Below are 17891 nucleotides of genomic sequence, written 5' to 3'. Positions count from 1 at the left end.
CCTCTGGAGGCTGTTTTCACGGCCTGCTCGTTTATGTTATATTGGGCAGGTTTGCTTAAGGAGGAAAAGAAGGTGAAGTTCCAAGCTGAAGTGAAGAGGTTAGCACACGCGGCTGCTGTGCTGGCGGACAAGTCCTTCCCTCGTGGCAGACTTCTCTTGGGAGACAGAGATGGGATCCAGATTGGTTAGATGGGATCGGCGCTCGGATCTTTCCTTTTGCGTTCCGTTGTCCACTGGGGTTTGATGCCCGCTGGCAATTGTGCTTTCTGGTAGTGGTTCGCCTAGTCGTAGAGGTTTACTGGCAGTTTCATCCTGGGAACCTTGGGTGTTTTGGTTGGGCAGTGACTTGTAAGTGTCATCAGGTTTTCGCCCCATGGCGGAATGTCCGTTCAGGCTCATGACCTGAAGACTACAGATCGTCCTGCGGTGGGTTTCCTGATGATGCGCCAACCCGCTCTCCCCTTTCAGTCTCATTTTGCTTGCGGTTAGTCCTATCTTTCGGTTTAGTTATCTTTAACAAGTAGATGCTCGATACATAATTTGAAACCAGACTGATGTATTTTCGTTGATTGCAAAATTAATGGAAAGGGGTTGTGAGCCCGGTTGGAAAAGATCGAGCAGGCCGCAAAACGCGGAACAAGATCCGGCCTCCCCGCACGTCGCGTAGCGCCAGCACCGCGCCTCCACCGAGCCGCCCATGCCCCTCTCCCACCAGCAGGGACCAAGGCCGCGACCCTCCAGCGACGCCGCACGACGGCAACCGCGACCTCCACGCAGCGCCCCGTCACGCGCCACCGCGGCGACGGGCAGCGGCAGCGTTGGTTGGTGGGGATGTGGTACTCGTCGGCGGAGGCCGGAGGGACACGGGGTTGGGAGGAGAGTTGATTGCAGGTACCAATGTCATTTCAATCACTCTAATCCAACAGTAGAGTCCGCAATAAAGGTTTCATACGATTCAGATGGATGCATTGATCAAGTACTACTTCACTCAATCAGACAATGTCTGCATATACAGGGGAACAAGAATGCCGCACTACTCCTGCCGAGCAGCAATATTTCGCCCATCAATGTAAACAACACCAACCTTCGCAATCTTGGGCCTATCAAGTTCGTCGTCAAGACACCTCTGAATCAGCTCTGGACTGCACCTGGATATGGATAACCTCTTCAGCGACGCCGGCAAGCCGTTCGCCGGCAGTGCCTGGATAGCCGGGCAGTTGTCCACGCACAGCTCTTCCAGCGCAGGCAGAGTGTACAGGTTCTCCGGCAGCTCACTCAGTTCACCGCAGCTTCTGATGCTCAGGGTGTGCAGCTTCTCCAGCCACTCGAACTCCCAGGAACCGTCGAAGAAGGCGCCGCGGCTCCCGTCAATCTCGAGTGTCTCAAGAGAATGGAGCTTGTCAAACATGTTCAGGCTCACGAACGACGTGTTCTCCAGCTGAAGGCTGTACACGTTGAACATGGAGCTCAGCCAGTCCAGAGGCTCAGCAACCTTGCCGCCGTGACCGGAGCTCACGTGCGGGCAGCCGCTGATCTTCAGCACCCACACCGAGAAGAGGAAAGGGTACTCGTCCACCCACCCGCCCCGCGCGACGAAGCACTCGCTGATCTCCAGCGTCCGCAGCGACGCGTGGAACTTGTCGACGAGCAGCTTCGGGCAGTCGTACAGCGAGAGGTCCCTCAGAGCGGTGAGATCCTTGAAGCCGTCGGGCAGATCGCAGGTGACGTCGTCGCAACTCTTGATCGACAGAGCCTCGAGAGACCGCAGGAGGTGCTGCTGCTGAAGAAGGCCGGATCCCAGGGACCTCAGCTTGTGGCACCGGTGTATGTGTAACGTGGTGAGCCGCGACGTCCATCTGCCACCTTCCTCTGATGTTGATGACATTGCGTCTTCTGATGATGACTGCTTGTCGTGAATCATCGGCAGCAGCTCGAGACCAACGTTTTCAATGATCATGGTGGTGAGTGAAAGGGGGACCTCTGGGAAGGTCGTCAGGCTGGGACAGTTTCTTAACTCCAGCTTGCAGAGGCAGGGAAATGACATGTGTCTTGTCGAGTTGCCGGTTGACCATCCGGTGAAATGCTGAGCGTCTTCGATGATGAGCCTTTTGAGCTTCGGGAACAGTTCTTGGTCTGATAGTTGAGAAATGCCCACCTTGTTGACAGAATGCATCCTCTTGATCTCAAGAACCTCGAGGCAAGGCATGTCATGCAGGCAAGGCAGGCTCTCCCAGTTCAGGCAGTCTGTCAGGCACATAGATGTCACATTCGGCAGGGAGCAAGAGGTCTTCAGCATCCATGGTGGAGACCTTATTCCTGCATAGCCCGAAACCGTCAGAATCTCTATGTTCTCATGTGGCTGCAGGCACTCAAGCAGCTCTGCATCAACTGCTGAAACCTCGTTGCTTCCGGCCATGGAACTGCTAGCCCACGACAGGTGTAGTTTGCTCAGGTGCTGTAATTTGTTCAGGTGCTTTGTTCCCTTCAGGATACCCTTCTTGAACCCACTGGCATCGCTCCGGTGGTGATTCGCAACGCGAAGCGCGCCTTTGAGCTGCACCATTTGGCGTAGGGCATTGGCATGCGCGCCACTCTTGATGCAGATTGCCTCCAGTTCTTGCAGATTTGAGAGTAGTTGGATGTCAGGTATGGCCGAAAGGAAAGCTTCGCATGCACGCAGATGCCTCAGATGAATCAAGTTTGTCATGCCATTGGGAGGACGGAGATAAGGAGAGTTGCACTTGACGTCGAGGACCTGCAGCAGGTGGAGCTGGCACATTGTCTCTGGAAGTTCAGTGAGTCTGTTCCTGGATAGGTTGAGATACCGGAGGTGTCGGAGCAGGCCGATCTCAGCAGGCAGAAGTGAAATGTTTGCAGACGATAAGCCGAGGACCCTCACGCTCTTTGCGATCGAGAAAACCTCGGCTAGAACTTCCAAGAAATCATCTGAATCGCCAAAATCTTCGAAGAACAGGATTGTGCGAACACGCTGGAGGAAATGGTGATCGGAGGGATGTGAGAGCTGCAATGCCAGATCCATCTTCAGCTTCAGCAGGTTGTTAGTTGTGATTGTCAGGTGACGAACTTCCTGTGGCACTTCACCTGAGCTATCAGTGACCATGTAAGACTGACTCCCTGAGACTGCTCGTGCTAGCTTCTGCATCGCGTTGTGCATGACGTATCTGTTTCTTCCCAGAGGCTGGAAGAAGCATCGTTCAACAAGCTCGTCGAAGAACTCGCCGGCGACGTCCTCCAATGTCGCCGCGGGATCATCGGAATATATGAACCCATGTGCTACCCACATCTGCTCCAGTTCTTCCTTTCGGAAGACATAGTCACCTGGAAACACCGCACAGTATGTGAAACACTGCTTGAGGCGTGGATCGAGGTGCTGATAGCTCAGCCAGAGTGCCGGCGAGATCCCGCCGATATCCCCCTCCCCCTGCTGCCACAAGTTGTCATCCAGCACATCTTTCCAGTGGCTTTCTTCGTCCCGCCGGAAGTACAGTGAACGCCCGATTGCCCGTGCCGGTAACGGTGAGCAGCCCATTTTCTTGGCCATCTCGTGTGCTATTTGCTCCATGGTTGATAGCTCCTCCTCATCCTCTTCAAGGTCGTCCCACTCATCCACTACCTGAGTGGAGTCTTCTTCAGTTTCATCTGCAGCCCCAAATGTGAAACGCTTGAACATCCTCCAGTAATCATCGAATGCCAGAGGACCGAGGATCAGCGGGGGCATGGTCCCTACAGCTGCGGCGGCATCTTTGGATTGAGTTGTCACCATGATCAAGCTCCTCCGAGCAGCTGGTTGCAGCACCTCCATCAGATCTCTCCACTGGGCATCGCTGACATCTGTGACGTGGTCGAGGACGAGCAGGAACCTCTTGCCGGCCAGCTGCGCCAGCAGAAGCTCCCTGGCGTCTTGGACGTCATGACCGGCATCTCCTGCAACCACTGGATGGATCATCTGGACCATGAGCTGCTTACTCAGCAGGAGCTCGCCGGAGACGTGCGCCCACATGCGCACGGGGAACTCGGCCTTGATGATCTCGTGGTGGAAGATGAGCTGGGTGAGCGCTGTCTTGCCAACCCCCTCGGCACCGACGACGGGGAGCACGCCGACGCCAAGGCGGTAACGCAGGTCGTCGCCGAGCCTCACCGTCTTGACGATCTGGTCCACCTCGGCCTCCCTGCCGAAGATGTCGTACTTATCACGTACGGCATCCCCCGGCGATTTTACGGAGACGATGGTGGCGTAGTTCTTCCGCGGCACGACGTGCTCGTACGTAGACGTGCACCTGTAGGCGGCCTGAGCCAAGGCCTCAAATGCTTCTCTTAGTCCGTCCAGATTGACATTGACGGCGCTGCTCCTCTTCTTGCTTGAGCTTCTCCAAAGGGAGCTGACACTGCCAGTAGATGAAGCGGTTCTTGGTGGGCTGAAGCACAACAAAAACCTCATAGGGCTGCGTGGTTTTCTGGTGGCGTCGGCCCCGGCGACCGAGGCCGGCGAACTGGCGGTTGACCCGGGATCAGCACCTCCGGCCACCTCGGTATGAAGGAGCGCGTACTCGAGGTCGTCGAGGGCGTCGTCCGCGGAGCAGGCCGCGTCGAGCAGGTCCTGGATGGGGCGCTGGCTCGAGTCGATGGCGCCGGCGTCGGCCGCGTCGAGCACGCGCCAGACGGGCGCGAGGAGCCCCTCGAGGCGGCGCAGGTGGCCCACCGCGGCCTCGTCGAGCTCGGCCAGCAGCGCGATGCCCTTGCGGATCAGGCGGGCGAGCACGGCGGCGACGAATGCCGAGGCCGACCATCCGACCATCGTGGCGAGCTTGTGCGGTGGTGGCGCCATTGCCATTGCGATGGTCCCAGCGTTTCTTCGGGAGCTGGATAACCAATCTGCAACCTCGTGTGATGATCAATTCCATTGAAGAAGCAAATGGAAGCAGCTTGCTGTTGTGGTTGCCACGTCGTTCACAGTGCGCTAACGATCGAGTCGTGCATCGATTTAAAAGCATTGATTGATCAAGTCGTGCACGTACGCACCACCCACGGCCCACGCTAATGACTTAGTTTGTGGCCGGTGCACAGACGACGTGCGTGCACGCACGGTTCTTTAATTAGTGTGCGCTGCAAATTCAACATTATGGCTATGTTCTTCCCTAAAAAAAACATTATGGCTATGTTTGATAGCAAAGTATTGAAAAAAAAACAAAGTATCAACAAACAATTTAGTCAATAAAGCTAGACATGATGGCCTTTTCTCAGAAAAAAAAAGTCCGTGGGTGTAAAATACCATGGTTTTGACATAATACAGAGCGCCTATTTGACAATGCCGTGGGCAGCGTTGTAAATTTAGCTGGCTAGCCGGCCGTTGTATTGTACTAATCGGCCATGCACATGGAGCTAGCAAGAATCTAACTAATCCCATCATGATATCTCCTATCCTATGCAGCTCCCTATCCAGCCTAAGCTATCTCGTACGCATAAGGGCTTGTTTGGTACTTCTGTCAAGTTAATTGTATGATGGTAACACATCTGAGGCTAGGGGAACTGGTATCTCTTTTTTGCAGATCAATACCGAAGTACCGAGTTTGGGGCATACTGCATGATCCCTCCCCCCCTCTCCTTCCCAACCTACCTACCTACATATCTCTCCCTCCACCCTCCGCCACCCAGTGATGGCGGTGGCCCATCTGTCATGAGGTCTTTTTTTTGCGGGTCATTGACCATGAGGTCCACGGGGAAGGTGAGGTCCATGGGGAAGGTAGACAGATGGAGGCGCGGTGAACCTTAGCCGCATCAGGACACCGACAACGTTCAGGGACAACCTCCTTCGTCTCAGTACTCCAACTCGCAGCGGTCAGATCCGCCTTCCCTCGATCCAGATCCTATCCTCTTCTTCCTTCTCTACCCGATCCCCTTCCTTACTTTTCCCTTTGATTCGGGGCAGCAAGCACCCTCCCTCCATGGACGCAGACGACCACTGGACCTTCGCGGCTGCATCGAGCGGATCAGGGAGCGGCGGCTCCTAGCGGATCGAGGCACATCCACTTGTTCTTTCAGCCGCTGATCCGGACGAGCGTGACTCAAGTTAAATGCTGAGGTGGTCGGGCTCCTTGGTTGTCGGTGGCCATGTCTACCAGGCCGCCGCCGCCACTGCAAGTCAGGCCTCTCTGTAGTGGCTGACGTCATTTTGGTGTAGTTTCTTTGTATTGTGATAGATTGTATACTATACAACCTATTGTGGCGTATTTTTTGTGGCCTATTTTTTTGAAAAAAAATCTATAAATAGCTACCATTGGTGGGTAGAATGCAGGGCCCCCATTGACTACCAGTGGCAAGCTTAAATTTTCAACGGCCACTGCAAAACAAATTACCAGTAACAGACACATATTTGTGCCCGCCACTACGAGAGGTCAGTGGTGGGCGCAACTAAGCCCAAAGCCTGCCACTAATGCCAATTTTGCATCCACCACTGCTAGCCATTCCTGCATATTCCTTTACTTATGTTCGAGGCATTTAATTATATTTTAGCGCTTTTGGTATGTGTCTTGTTCAGTTGATATGCGATTCAATAGATGCCCCCACATTGGTTTGATGCCATTCCTTTGTTTTTGTTGCACAAGAATTCATATACATGTTATTTCTGTTGAGCTATGTTGCCATGTGTAGTTGCTTTGTGGTATGTGGTAATAGGGCCGCCCTAGGGAAACCAGAACTTGAAATGATGTTGCTAGAAACAAAACCAAGTAGAACTTAAAAAGTAGCATCCATGCGACTAACTAGAACCAACATCAATTAATATGGGTCGTGGGGAGTATGTTGTTTGGTTCTTTCATTGGGACGACCATGTGCAATGCTAGATTCATCTTTAGCCAAGAATTTGCTTACTACTTTGTAATGAATGTTGAAGTTCACTTCAATATTCTAATTTATTTTTCCGTAAAGTGATACTTCTTATATTAGATCAATTCCTCTGCTAATAAGTTAACTTTTGTGCAGCCACTGGATTTCATCTATGGAAAAATCCAAGGAGAACCGACACCTCACAACTGGCGGAGCCAACAAGGATCCTTAGGTCAACCACTAGAACCAGGGGATATGATTTTGGTTCTCAAGCGTTGAATTTGGAAGCCCGGTGTTGAATCAACTTCACGCATGAAGCCCGAAGAAGTGGTTGGGAAGGAGTCTTCAAAATGCAAGCTAGCTAAGGGAAAGACAAAGTGTAAATACAATGATTACATGAGTTATGTATCCCACAATAATCAAGAGATGCCATCCCGACATGGGAATTGTCTAAGTCTCAATTGAAGTACCTCAACAAGAAATATATCATTGCAAAAGATTTTGATACATATGCGATCAAAGTCAGAGGAATTATGCAACCCATTGTTGATAGTGTAGAGCCTGGCGAGGGATTTTTTTCTTCTGATTTTCAAGCAAGGACAATTTTTTTTTTTAGATATGGGGGCAAACTTTGCTTCCCTTGTCGAAGCGTGACAAGAAGGAGTGTGTGACAAGAAATTTGGATATTTGCCACTTTCAATAAATGGCTTCTCAAAATTGCCACTTTAAAATTAGCTTCGCAAAATTGCCACTCAGCTCATTTACCCTTGATTACCTTGTCATTTCCTCTTTTATTGATTTTCTTTTTTGTTTTCTCATTTATAGGCACCAGACAAGACCAAATTGCCCCTAGGCTATGTACACGTACTAAGGGTGCGTTTGGTTGCAAGGGTGGTTACGGATGGGTTGGGATCGTCCAAAAAATGAACATGTGAGCATGACTGGTGGTCCCGTCCTAAATAAAGCACATGAATGGTTCGAGTTAATAAAAAAAGAATATGCCTTGAAGATGCTGAACCGTTTCACCCAACCAAATCGGTCGAATCAAATGGCATCCTTTGCATGCATGAACATGTGAGCATGACTGGTGGTCCCGTCCTAAATAATTAATTCCTCTTTTATATTCAGCCAAACACATGAATTGAATGGTTTAAGCTCAAAAAAATTGGACGGTTTCAATCCATTCATACGACACCTTTAACCAAACGCATCTTAAGTATCCGTATCTGTTTATGCATCTGGTATTCTCGTTGGACAGAGAAGAACAAGCGGTCGTCAGTAAGATCGCCTGCTGACGCAGCCCGCCGGCGCCCGGTCGCCGTCGTCGCCCACGCCACTCGCCTGCTTGCTGCTCGCTCCGCTCGACCGCCGTTGCCGCTTGCCCCGTCTGCCCGCGCGCCATGGCCGCTGAGGCCGCTCGGCGCTCGCGCCGCCCGTCCCGGTCACCTGTCCACTCAACTGGGAACAGGAGGCGGGAGGGCGCGTCCCAGGAGGATGGAAGGAGGCGGAGGGAGATGGGCACGTGGCCACGGAGGAGCTGTTCGGCCGGCAGGAGTTCCTCTGGACGCTGGCGCGGAGAAAGTTGAAGAAATTTGTAGTGTTATATATGCAGACAAGTTTAACTAGTAGGAGATTCTGTTTTGAAGAGTGAAAGAGTGCGTACATGTGCTCTTGTAGTACAGAAACAGAGTTGTGTTAGATTCATGAAGGATTGTTTGATATAAAGCCATTATTTTGCAAATATCATCAGATGTATGACACCATCCAAAAATAAGTGTCTCAAGCTAAGTACAACTTTGTACTAGAGTTAGGTTCCCTGTGTGTTGCTTCAGTATCTCTTTTCCTACCTGAATTTTCTTCAGAATGCAAGATGTTCCCAAATGTGCTGCTGGTTTTATGACTGTAGCTGCTATGCTCTGGTTTTGTTTCAAGGACGTGCTCTAGCTGTGTATGTAGAGTATCCCTGACATCACTTTTTTGCATTCTTATTATATCTAGTACTGCTCCCCTCATTCTTAGACCAGCTTATGTGATCAGATATCATCAAAGCTAGACAGTAAACATTAGATGAAAATTGGCAAGCCATCAATGCCAGATAACACTGACCCTTTCCCTCCCTTTCTTGATTTAGATATAGGCTATCAAGAATTAAATTCCTTCCCAATGAGATGGCATATTGCAAATTTGTCCTACAAGCAGTATCACTAAACTATCACTTTAGAACCAGAGCATGACTTTTGCACCCAATTTGATCTTTCCGAACGAGATGTTTCTCCAGTACAGATTACCAACTATCATGTGAAAACTGAAAAGTTACACTACACTGCAGTCAAAGACTCAGCAAACGAGAAGTCGCGTGCTCCTGTCCATCAAACAAAGACCCTCTAGTGGAAGAAACTCTTCTTTCTCTATCAGTACCAAGCTACTAAAAATGAGCTCTGAAAATTGATGCAAATGCAGATATTTTCTACAAAAATGAAAATAAACCAGAACCCATAGAAGTTTGAAAGTTTGTAGAAATCACAAAGATTAAGGAAGTGGGATCTTATTGATTTCTGGATGGTATGTTGCAAATTTGTCAAAGAAGTATAAAGGCTAAACTATAACATCAGAAAGATTTGAAAGTTTGAACTTTGCACACTTACTAGCATCCACTTATTTCTGAAATATGTAGTGATTGCTAGTTTTAATCCGAACTGACTTTAAGCATTGCTAAGACGAGACAATCTTGTCGTAGCCAAATCTTTGAACTTGTTATGAACAAGTCATGCTTTAAAAATCATTTTTATCTTCGTCGATTTATAGATCCATTACTTTGTGTTAGACCCTTAAGTCTTTTGGAGGGTTTATGAAACTTGAATCATGGACATGGATACTATCTTGGATTACTTTGGTTTATGACCAATTCAGGAGTCAGGGCCCATCAATGCATTTTTGTGTATCATAGGTTGTTTGTTTACCAACAATATTCCGTATGCACACCACAGAGGTTTGCATGAGTTTTTGCTTAACCTACATGGTACAACCGCAAGTTCGACCGAAGTCTCCATATCTCATGTAGATGCTACCGTATCAGTCATAGTAGGAAACTCTGGAAATACTTCCAATGAATCTTTTCTTTGACCTGATGACAAAGATTTTGTAATCTCATTGAGTTGCATTGTCCTCCCACTAACTCTTTTGCAATAAAATATTTCTTCAAAAATATACTGCACTATGTAGCAAAACACTTTGTCACGGCGTAGTGATAGACGAGTACCCAACCTTTTGGGATAACCTACAAAGTAGCACTTATTTAAGAAGAGACCAAATGTTAAGAAGCATAATTTTCTTGTTACAATAATTTCTACTTCATTCTGAAAACCGTCTGAAAATTTTCAAAGGATTCAGATTTATGTCTCGTTAAGTAAATACAAATATCTACTTGAGACATTTTTCAAGATAGATAAATTCACTGCTTGCATAAACACTTATTGAATCTACACACATCAGTATGTTTGTTTCCAATAATTTTGTTGCTCATTCTATATGGCCTATGAATGTTAAGAAGCATAATTTTCTTGTTACAATAATTTCTACTTCATTCTAAAAACAGTATGAAAATTTTCAAAGGATTCAGATTTATGTCTCTATAAGTAAATACAAATATCTACTTGAGACATCTTTTAAGATAGATAAATTCACTGCTCGCATAAACACTTATTGAATCTAGACACATCAGTATGCACTGGTGCGCGTCGGTCCTAAACAAACGGTTTAAAACCCCTTTCCGCGACGGCATTTGGAACCGTCGCCAAGTGAGTGTGGGCGATAGGGGGGGGGTCCTTCCCACACGACCCAGAAATCGTCGGGGATATGCCCTCCTGGCACACACGTTCGGCAAAATGAGGTCGTGTGCGACCGGCGAGCACACAAATACGGAAATACGTACAATAGAGCTAAATAAAATAAAATTATACGGCGAAATTGTTTCCGGTCGCAAGTACATCCCACACAGTCAGTCCCGCTAAACGTTTCCGTTCGTATGCACATCCCACACAGTCGCTCCAAGGAAAACGTTTCCGTTCACAGATACATCGCACACAATTTTTCCCGTTAAATCGTTTGCGTTATTGAATGTATCGCACACGGTCCGTAGAAGAAACTGTGCGGCAAAGGCTGTCCATCACACACAGTTTTTATGTGGTAAACGTTTGCGCAAGGTGGCCTAACGCAAACAGTTTTCAAAAGAAAGTCGTGTGTGATTGTTCATTGATCCAACACGGTTTATTCCTAGAAACTGTGTGCGTTGCCTGAGGTCATCGCCCACGGTATTTTTTCAACAACCGTTTGCAATAGCAAAACACAATTAGCAAGCTAATTTGCCATTAGCAGGCTAATTATCCGAATATTCATAATCCATTTATTAATCTAATTGACATTTCATATTAATCACATAATATATTTCATTTTCATATTAAGGAAGCAGAATTTCATAATTGAAATACATCAGAGTACAACATGATATAGCTTCAGCACTCAGCTACCCCATTACACAACTGCACCAGCAGCAAGTTCCACATGCAGCATGTAGAACCTTTCGAAATTAGCATCATAGACGGTATATATACAGATGCATCTCATTTGAAAAACTGTGAAGCGGAAGGCGAATATTGAGCCTTCATTCATGTTAAGGCCTTTGCAACTTTAGGCCAGTGCCTGTGGATGATTGACCGTCCGTCCTTCGTCCTCTTCAGGAACACTTCAATATTGAACCGTGGGTGTTGTATGAAAACCTTCCTCGCCTCCTAACCATAGAGGTGGTTTGAGAGGTAATCATCAGTGAACTACTTTGGAAAGGCCTGAAAACAAGGATGTGCATAAATATCTTCTCTATATTGGAAATGGGGCAAAAGAATAAAAAAAGGCAAGGTATAATAGTTAGTACCATCTTGTAGTGAATTGATGTCTTCTTCATTGTGTAGACAAAGATCTTGTTGTTTTTTGTCGCTAATTTCTTTATCCTAACAATCTTTCTGAGTTTCTTGATTTGATTGATATTCATGGACAACTCATTTCCCCATATGCAAAAAGGGTCGAACAGTGGGTCAAAACCTTTGACAGCAGGACCTACATGTGCAAGACCAAATTGTTAAAAACCAAAATATTAGAATGATTCCTGCAATTGCACAATAATGTGCTATTAGACAACGGAGCATGCACGTGCTAACCTTGATTGTAAACCTTAGTGCTTCCCATTGTTTCCCTGCAACACATATAAGGTAGTTAGTCATCAGGTTAAGTAAGGGTTCGCATGCTATTAGTAAAATATATTGATGAAAAATAAGCACATTGCAGATGCATCAGATTAATTGAAGCCACACGAAAAACCCATTTACCCAAACCAAGCATGATTAAGAACTAGAAAATATAGCACTTGTATATGTTTCTCATGTATTAAGTGCAGCCAAATTCGATTTATTTCTCGCATGCACAACAATACAAAATTCTACCCAAGACAATTGGACATCACATTGCAGAACTGAACAAAGCAGTTAACTAAACACCACAACAAGTGAACCAAACATTAACTGAGCACCACATTGCACAATATAACATACTCCTAATAGAAGATCAGAGAGTTAACCAAACAGTTAACTACAGCCAATTATAGCAATTGTATTTGTTTCTCATGTATTTACTACAGCCAAATTCAATTTATTCCTCACATGGTATGCAATAACAGAATGCACCCACAATTTTGTAAAGATAAATTCGATTTATTTCTCACATGGAAGACAATACAAAACTGCAGCCTGAAGAATTGAACATCACATTTGCAGAATTGAACCAAACAGTTAACTGAAGACGACAACTAATTAACAAAACAGTTAATAAGTGAGCACCACACTGCACGACATATAGAACATATACACTAGAGCAACAGATTGCATGGTGAAATTAGATAGCACAATTCACTAGAATTTGTGAAGGAAAGGCAGGAGCAGCACACGCAACGGGTAAACTGAGCATGCTTAACCGGTGTAGCTAGCAATTGGCAAGGTGCTCCTTCAAGATCTGGGGGTCGGCACGACTGGCAGCCATCGCGACCTCATCCGCGCGTGCGGCCGCGATTTGCTTCTCTGCTGCCAAATGCTCCTTGAGGTCCTGGCTATACTGCGCGCACCATGGCTTAGGCCGGCGCTTATTTGGTGGAGGGGTTGGTGATTTGGGTGGAAGGTGTCGCGCTCGCGCCGGCGGTCGAGGCATGTGGGATGTGGAAGGAGGAGGAGGATGGGGGTCGGGTGTGGATTACCTGCCTGGATAGAGGAGGCCGAGCAGCGTGAAGGAGGGTCGCCGGCGAGGAGGCGGCGGCGCTGCAAGCAAGGAGTGAAGGTTTCAACTTGGAAAGGAAGGCGGAAAGAGGGGAAATGTGGCTTTTGGTAAGGGGGAGGGGGCAGGGAGGTAGATATTTTCGCGGAAGCCAAAAATTTGGAATCGCTTCAGCCAAAAAACTGGCGCGCAAAGTGTCATCAGACTCGGTCCCTTAATCAGAACTGTCTACGATATGTGGACATCACAAACGATTCAGATAGCTTAACCCGTGTGTGATGAGTTTGAACGTCAAAAGTTTTGGTTCGAATTTCCATGGTTACAGTGGTCATCCACGTCATTGCATAATTTGGGTACACAAAGGAGACTATAGCACACCCACACTTCTTAATCGCGCAAGTTCAGCAATTAAACAAAGCTAGCTGACCTAACCATTACTCTAACAAATTAAAGACCGGCGCTCTTAATTAAACAAAACAAAGAGTACTACTACGGCTGGTCCTCGTCGATCTCCGCCGCCGCCTCCATGTCCAGCTCGCGCCCGACGGTCTCCTGGGGAAGGGGCTCCATGGCATCCATCGCACCATACTCGACAAGCATCTCGCCATCCGCGTCCGCCATCTCTTTGGAAAAGGCCGCCACGAGATGGGCGTGGGAGGACGCGATCTGGGCTTGGACGGGCTCCGTCGTCGCAAGGTATGCGGTGGAGGAACGGACGGCTGCTCGAACGCTCTCGGCGATTGCCAACTCTTCGGCCGTGGGTTGCCGACCGTTGTCGGAGAAGCTTCGTTCGATTTGTGCGGTGACCGCCAGGAGCTGGGCGTGGGCGGCCTCGACATGGTCGTGGGCAGCCTCCATCAGGGCTAAGGCCGCCGCTGCGGAACGGACAGCTGCTGTGCCGCTCTCGCCAGTTGGTATCCCCGAGGCAGATGTTGCTGCCGCCACCTGAGAAGCAACAGCGGCCGTTTGGGCTGCCTTTGCCGCCCGGTCGCAAATTGCGGCCGTGCTCATGCACCTTGTTAGCACGTGCATGGTGGCTGCGGGCGCGCTCTCGCCGGAGTGGGCCACCGAAGTTGCCCTCACGACGCGGGTCCACATGCCCATCTTTCACCGGCGACGATTGAACAGTGAAATGATATTTGGGGAGCGAGCTAGTGTGCTTGAGACGCCGGCTGTGGACTGTAGCCGACGCACCTTCTCGTGTAAGCCATAGGCGTACTATACACCGACGGTGCTCCAAGATATTTTGTACTACATCTCACATGGTTGCTGATAATAAACTGTGTGCGATCTACTTGATTTTTCATCTTTATTTGAATTACATAATGGGGTCACAGCGGCAATGGACGGTGTTTGAATTGCTAGACCTTTTATCTGGAGTGAACATGCAACTATATGTGTGTCGTAAAAGAACTGGAATTATTCAGGGTTCGTTTGAACATTTTATACATTAAATTGGTTTTCTAGCCATTTCAGGTGAACAATTCAAATTTGAACTACATGCACATGCTCCAATGCATATAAATTGGTTGAAAAATCAAATCTGTGTCCTTGGGTGCATGCTTAGGTCCCATGCAAGAAATGGGAATGAATTTCAAACACCAGGGCACCGTTGATTGCCGGCAAAACATTGAGATGCCTGGTTTTTAAATTCTAGTAAATCCAAAACTCGTCTGAAATTCATGAAACTTGGCATGCTATCATGGAGCGGCATCAACATGCCGTGGTACAAATTTTGTCCCATTTGGGGCAGGTTTGGGTATATGCTTCTTAGAAACCGGAGCTTCTCACAACTAGCATGATGGTTTTCGGTAGGGAACGTCCCACCTTTGGGGACGAAACGATATCCATTGCCTCTTATTGCTTTCAAATTTGTTTCTCGTGTCAACATAGAACAACAGGAGTGTTATGTGATTTTTTGTGATTTTTCGGGGTTCGTTTGGACATTTTTATGCATTAACTGAGTTTTCAATGCATTTTATGTGCATAATTCAAATTTGAACTACATACACATGCTCCAGTGCATATAAATTGGTTGAAAAATCAAATTGTGTCCTTGGGTGCATGCTTAAGGCCCTTGCAAGAAATAGGAATGAATTTAAAACACCGGGGCACCGTTGATTGCCGGCAAAACATTGAGATGTCTGGTTTTTAAATTCTAGTAAATCCAAAACTTGTCTGAAATTCATGAAACTTGGCATGCTATCATGGAGCGGCATCAACATGCCGTGGTACAAATTCTGTCTCATTTGGGGCAGGTTTGGGTATATGCTTCTCACAAACCGGAGCTTCTCACAACAAGCATGATGGTTTTCGGTAGGGAAAGTCCCACCTTTGGGGACGAAACGATATCCATTGCCTCTTATTGCTTTCAATTTTTTTCCTCGTGTCAACATAGATCAACAGGACTGTTGTGTGATTTTTTGAGATTTTCCGGGGTTCGTTTGGACATTTTTATGCATTAACTGAGTTTTCAATGCATTTTATGTGCATAATTCAAATGTGAACTACATGCACATGCTCCAGTGCATATAAATTGGTTGAAAAATCAAATCTGTGTCCTTGGGTGCATGCTTAGGTCCCATGCAAGAAATGGGAATGAATTTCAAACACCGGGGCACCGTTGATTGCCGGCAAAACATTGAGATGCCTGGTTTTTAAATTCTAGTAAATCCAAAACTCGTCTGAAATTCATGAAACCTGGCATGCTATCATGGAGCAGCATCAACATGCCATGGTAAAAATTTTGTCCCATTTGGGGCAGGTTTGGGTATATGCTTCTCAGAAACCGGAGCTTCTCACAACAAGCATGAAGGTTTTCGGTAGGGAACGTCCCACCTTTGGGGACGAAACGATATCCATTGCCTCTTATTGCTTTCAAATTTTTTTCTCGTGTCAACATAGAAGAATAGGAGTGTTGTGTGATTTTTCGGGGTTTGTTTGGACATTTTTATGCATTAACGGAGTTTTCAATGCATTTATGTGCATAATTCAAATTTGAACTACATGCACATGCTCCAGTGCATATAAATTGCTTGAAAAATCAAATATGTGTCCTTGGGTGCATGCTTAGGTCCCATGCAAGAAATGGGAATGAATTTCAAACACCAGGGCACCGTTGATTGCCGGCAAAACATTGAGATGCCTGGTTTTTAAATTCTAGTAAATCCAAAACTCGTCTTAAATTCATGAAACTTGGCATGCTATCATGGAGCGGCATCAACATGCCGTGGTACAAATTTTGTCCCATTTGGGGCAGGTTTGGGTATATGCTTCTCACAAACCAAAGCTTCTCACAACTAGCATGATGGTTTTCGGTAGGGAACGTCTCACCTTTGGGGACAAAACGATATCCATTGCCTCTTATTGCTTTATATTTTTTTCTCGTGTCAACATAGAACAACACGAGTGTTGTGTTAATTTTTGTGATTTTCCGGGGTTCGTTTGGACATTTTTATGCATTAACTGAGTTTTCAATGCATTTATGTGCATAATTCAAATTTGAACTACATGCACATGCTCCAATGCATATAAATTGGTTGTAAATCAAATATGTGTCCTTGGGTGCATGCTTAGGTCCCATGCAAGAAATGGGAATGAATTTCAAACACCAGGGCACCGTCGATTGCCGGCAAAACATTGAGATGCCTGGTTTTTAAATTCTAGTAAATCCAAAACTCGTCTGAAATTCATCACACTTGGAATGCTATCATGGAGCGGCATCAACATGCCATGGTACAAATTTTGTCCCATTTGGGGCAGGTTTGGGTATATGCTTCTCACAAACCGGAGCTTCTCAAAACAAGCATGATGGTTTTCGGTAGGGAACGTCCCACCTTTGTGGACGAAACGATATCCATTGCCTCTTATTGCTTTCAAATTTTTTTCTCGTGTCAACATAGAACAACAGGAGTGTTGTGTGAATTTTTGTGATTTTTCGGGGTTCGTTTGGAAATTTTCATGCATTAACGGAGTTTTCAATGCATTTATGTGCATAATTCAAATTTGAACTACATACACATGCTCCGGTGCATATAAATTGGATGAAAAATCAAATATGTGTCCTTGGGTGCATGCTTAGGTCCCATGCAAGAAATGGGAATGAATTTCAAACACCAGGGCACCGTCGATTGCCGGCAAAACAATGTGATGCCTGGATTTTAAATTCTTTTAAATCCAAAACTCGTCTGAAATTCATGAAACTTGGCATGCTATCATGGAGCGGTATCAACATGCCATTGTACAAATTTTGTCCCATTTGGGGCAGGTTTGGGTATATGCTTCTCACAAACCGGAGCTTCTCACAACAAGCATGATGGTTTTCGGTATGGAACGTCCCACCTTTGTGGACGAAACGATATCCATTGCCTCTTATTGCTTTCAAATTTTTTTCTCGTGTCAACATAGAACAACAGGAGTGTTGTGTGAATTTTTGTGATTTTTCGGGGTTCGTTTGGACATTTTTATGCATTAACTGAGTTTTCAATGCATTTATGTGCATAATTCAAATTTGAACTACATGCACATGCTCCAGTGCATATAAATTGGTTGAAAATTGAAATATGTGTCCTTGGGTGCATGCTTAGGTCCCATGCAAGAAATGGGACTAAATTTCAAACACCAGGGCACCGTTGATTGCCGGCAAAACATTGAGATGCCTGGTTTTTAAATTCTAGTAAATCCGAAATTCTGTTAACCATTCACGTGATGCCACGTGTCTTGGTTTTAATGGCTGT

General features: G+C 46.7%; 1 protein-coding gene across 1 annotated transcript; it reads right to left on the bottom strand.

The window, feature by feature from the left end:
* Window positions 1-968: 968 nt before the first annotated feature.
* On the bottom strand, window positions 969-5130 carry LOC109786751 (putative disease resistance protein RGA1). Its single transcript, XM_020345312.3, has one exon. It carries the CDS (start codon window positions 4850-4852, stop codon window positions 1034-1036), a length of 3819 nt encoding a protein of 1272 aa, XP_020200901.3. The 5' UTR covers window positions 4853-5130; the 3' UTR covers window positions 969-1033.
* Between the last annotated feature and the right edge of the window lie 12761 nt (window positions 5131-17891).

The sequence above is a fragment of the Aegilops tauschii genome, chromosome 1 (assembly GCF_002575655.3).
Source record: "Aegilops tauschii subsp. strangulata cultivar AL8/78 chromosome 1, Aet v6.0, whole genome shotgun sequence".
NCBI classification, from domain to species: Eukaryota; Viridiplantae; Streptophyta; class Magnoliopsida; order Poales; family Poaceae; genus Aegilops; species Aegilops tauschii.
Note: the sequence above shows the minus strand (reverse complement) of the source record. Positions and strands in the feature narration are given on the sequence as shown.

Coding starts and splice junctions, on each gene's coding strand:
- LOC109786751 (XM_020345312.3), bottom strand. CDS start 4,852: ATGGCAATGGCGCCACCACCGCACAAGCTCGCCACGATGGTCGGATGG.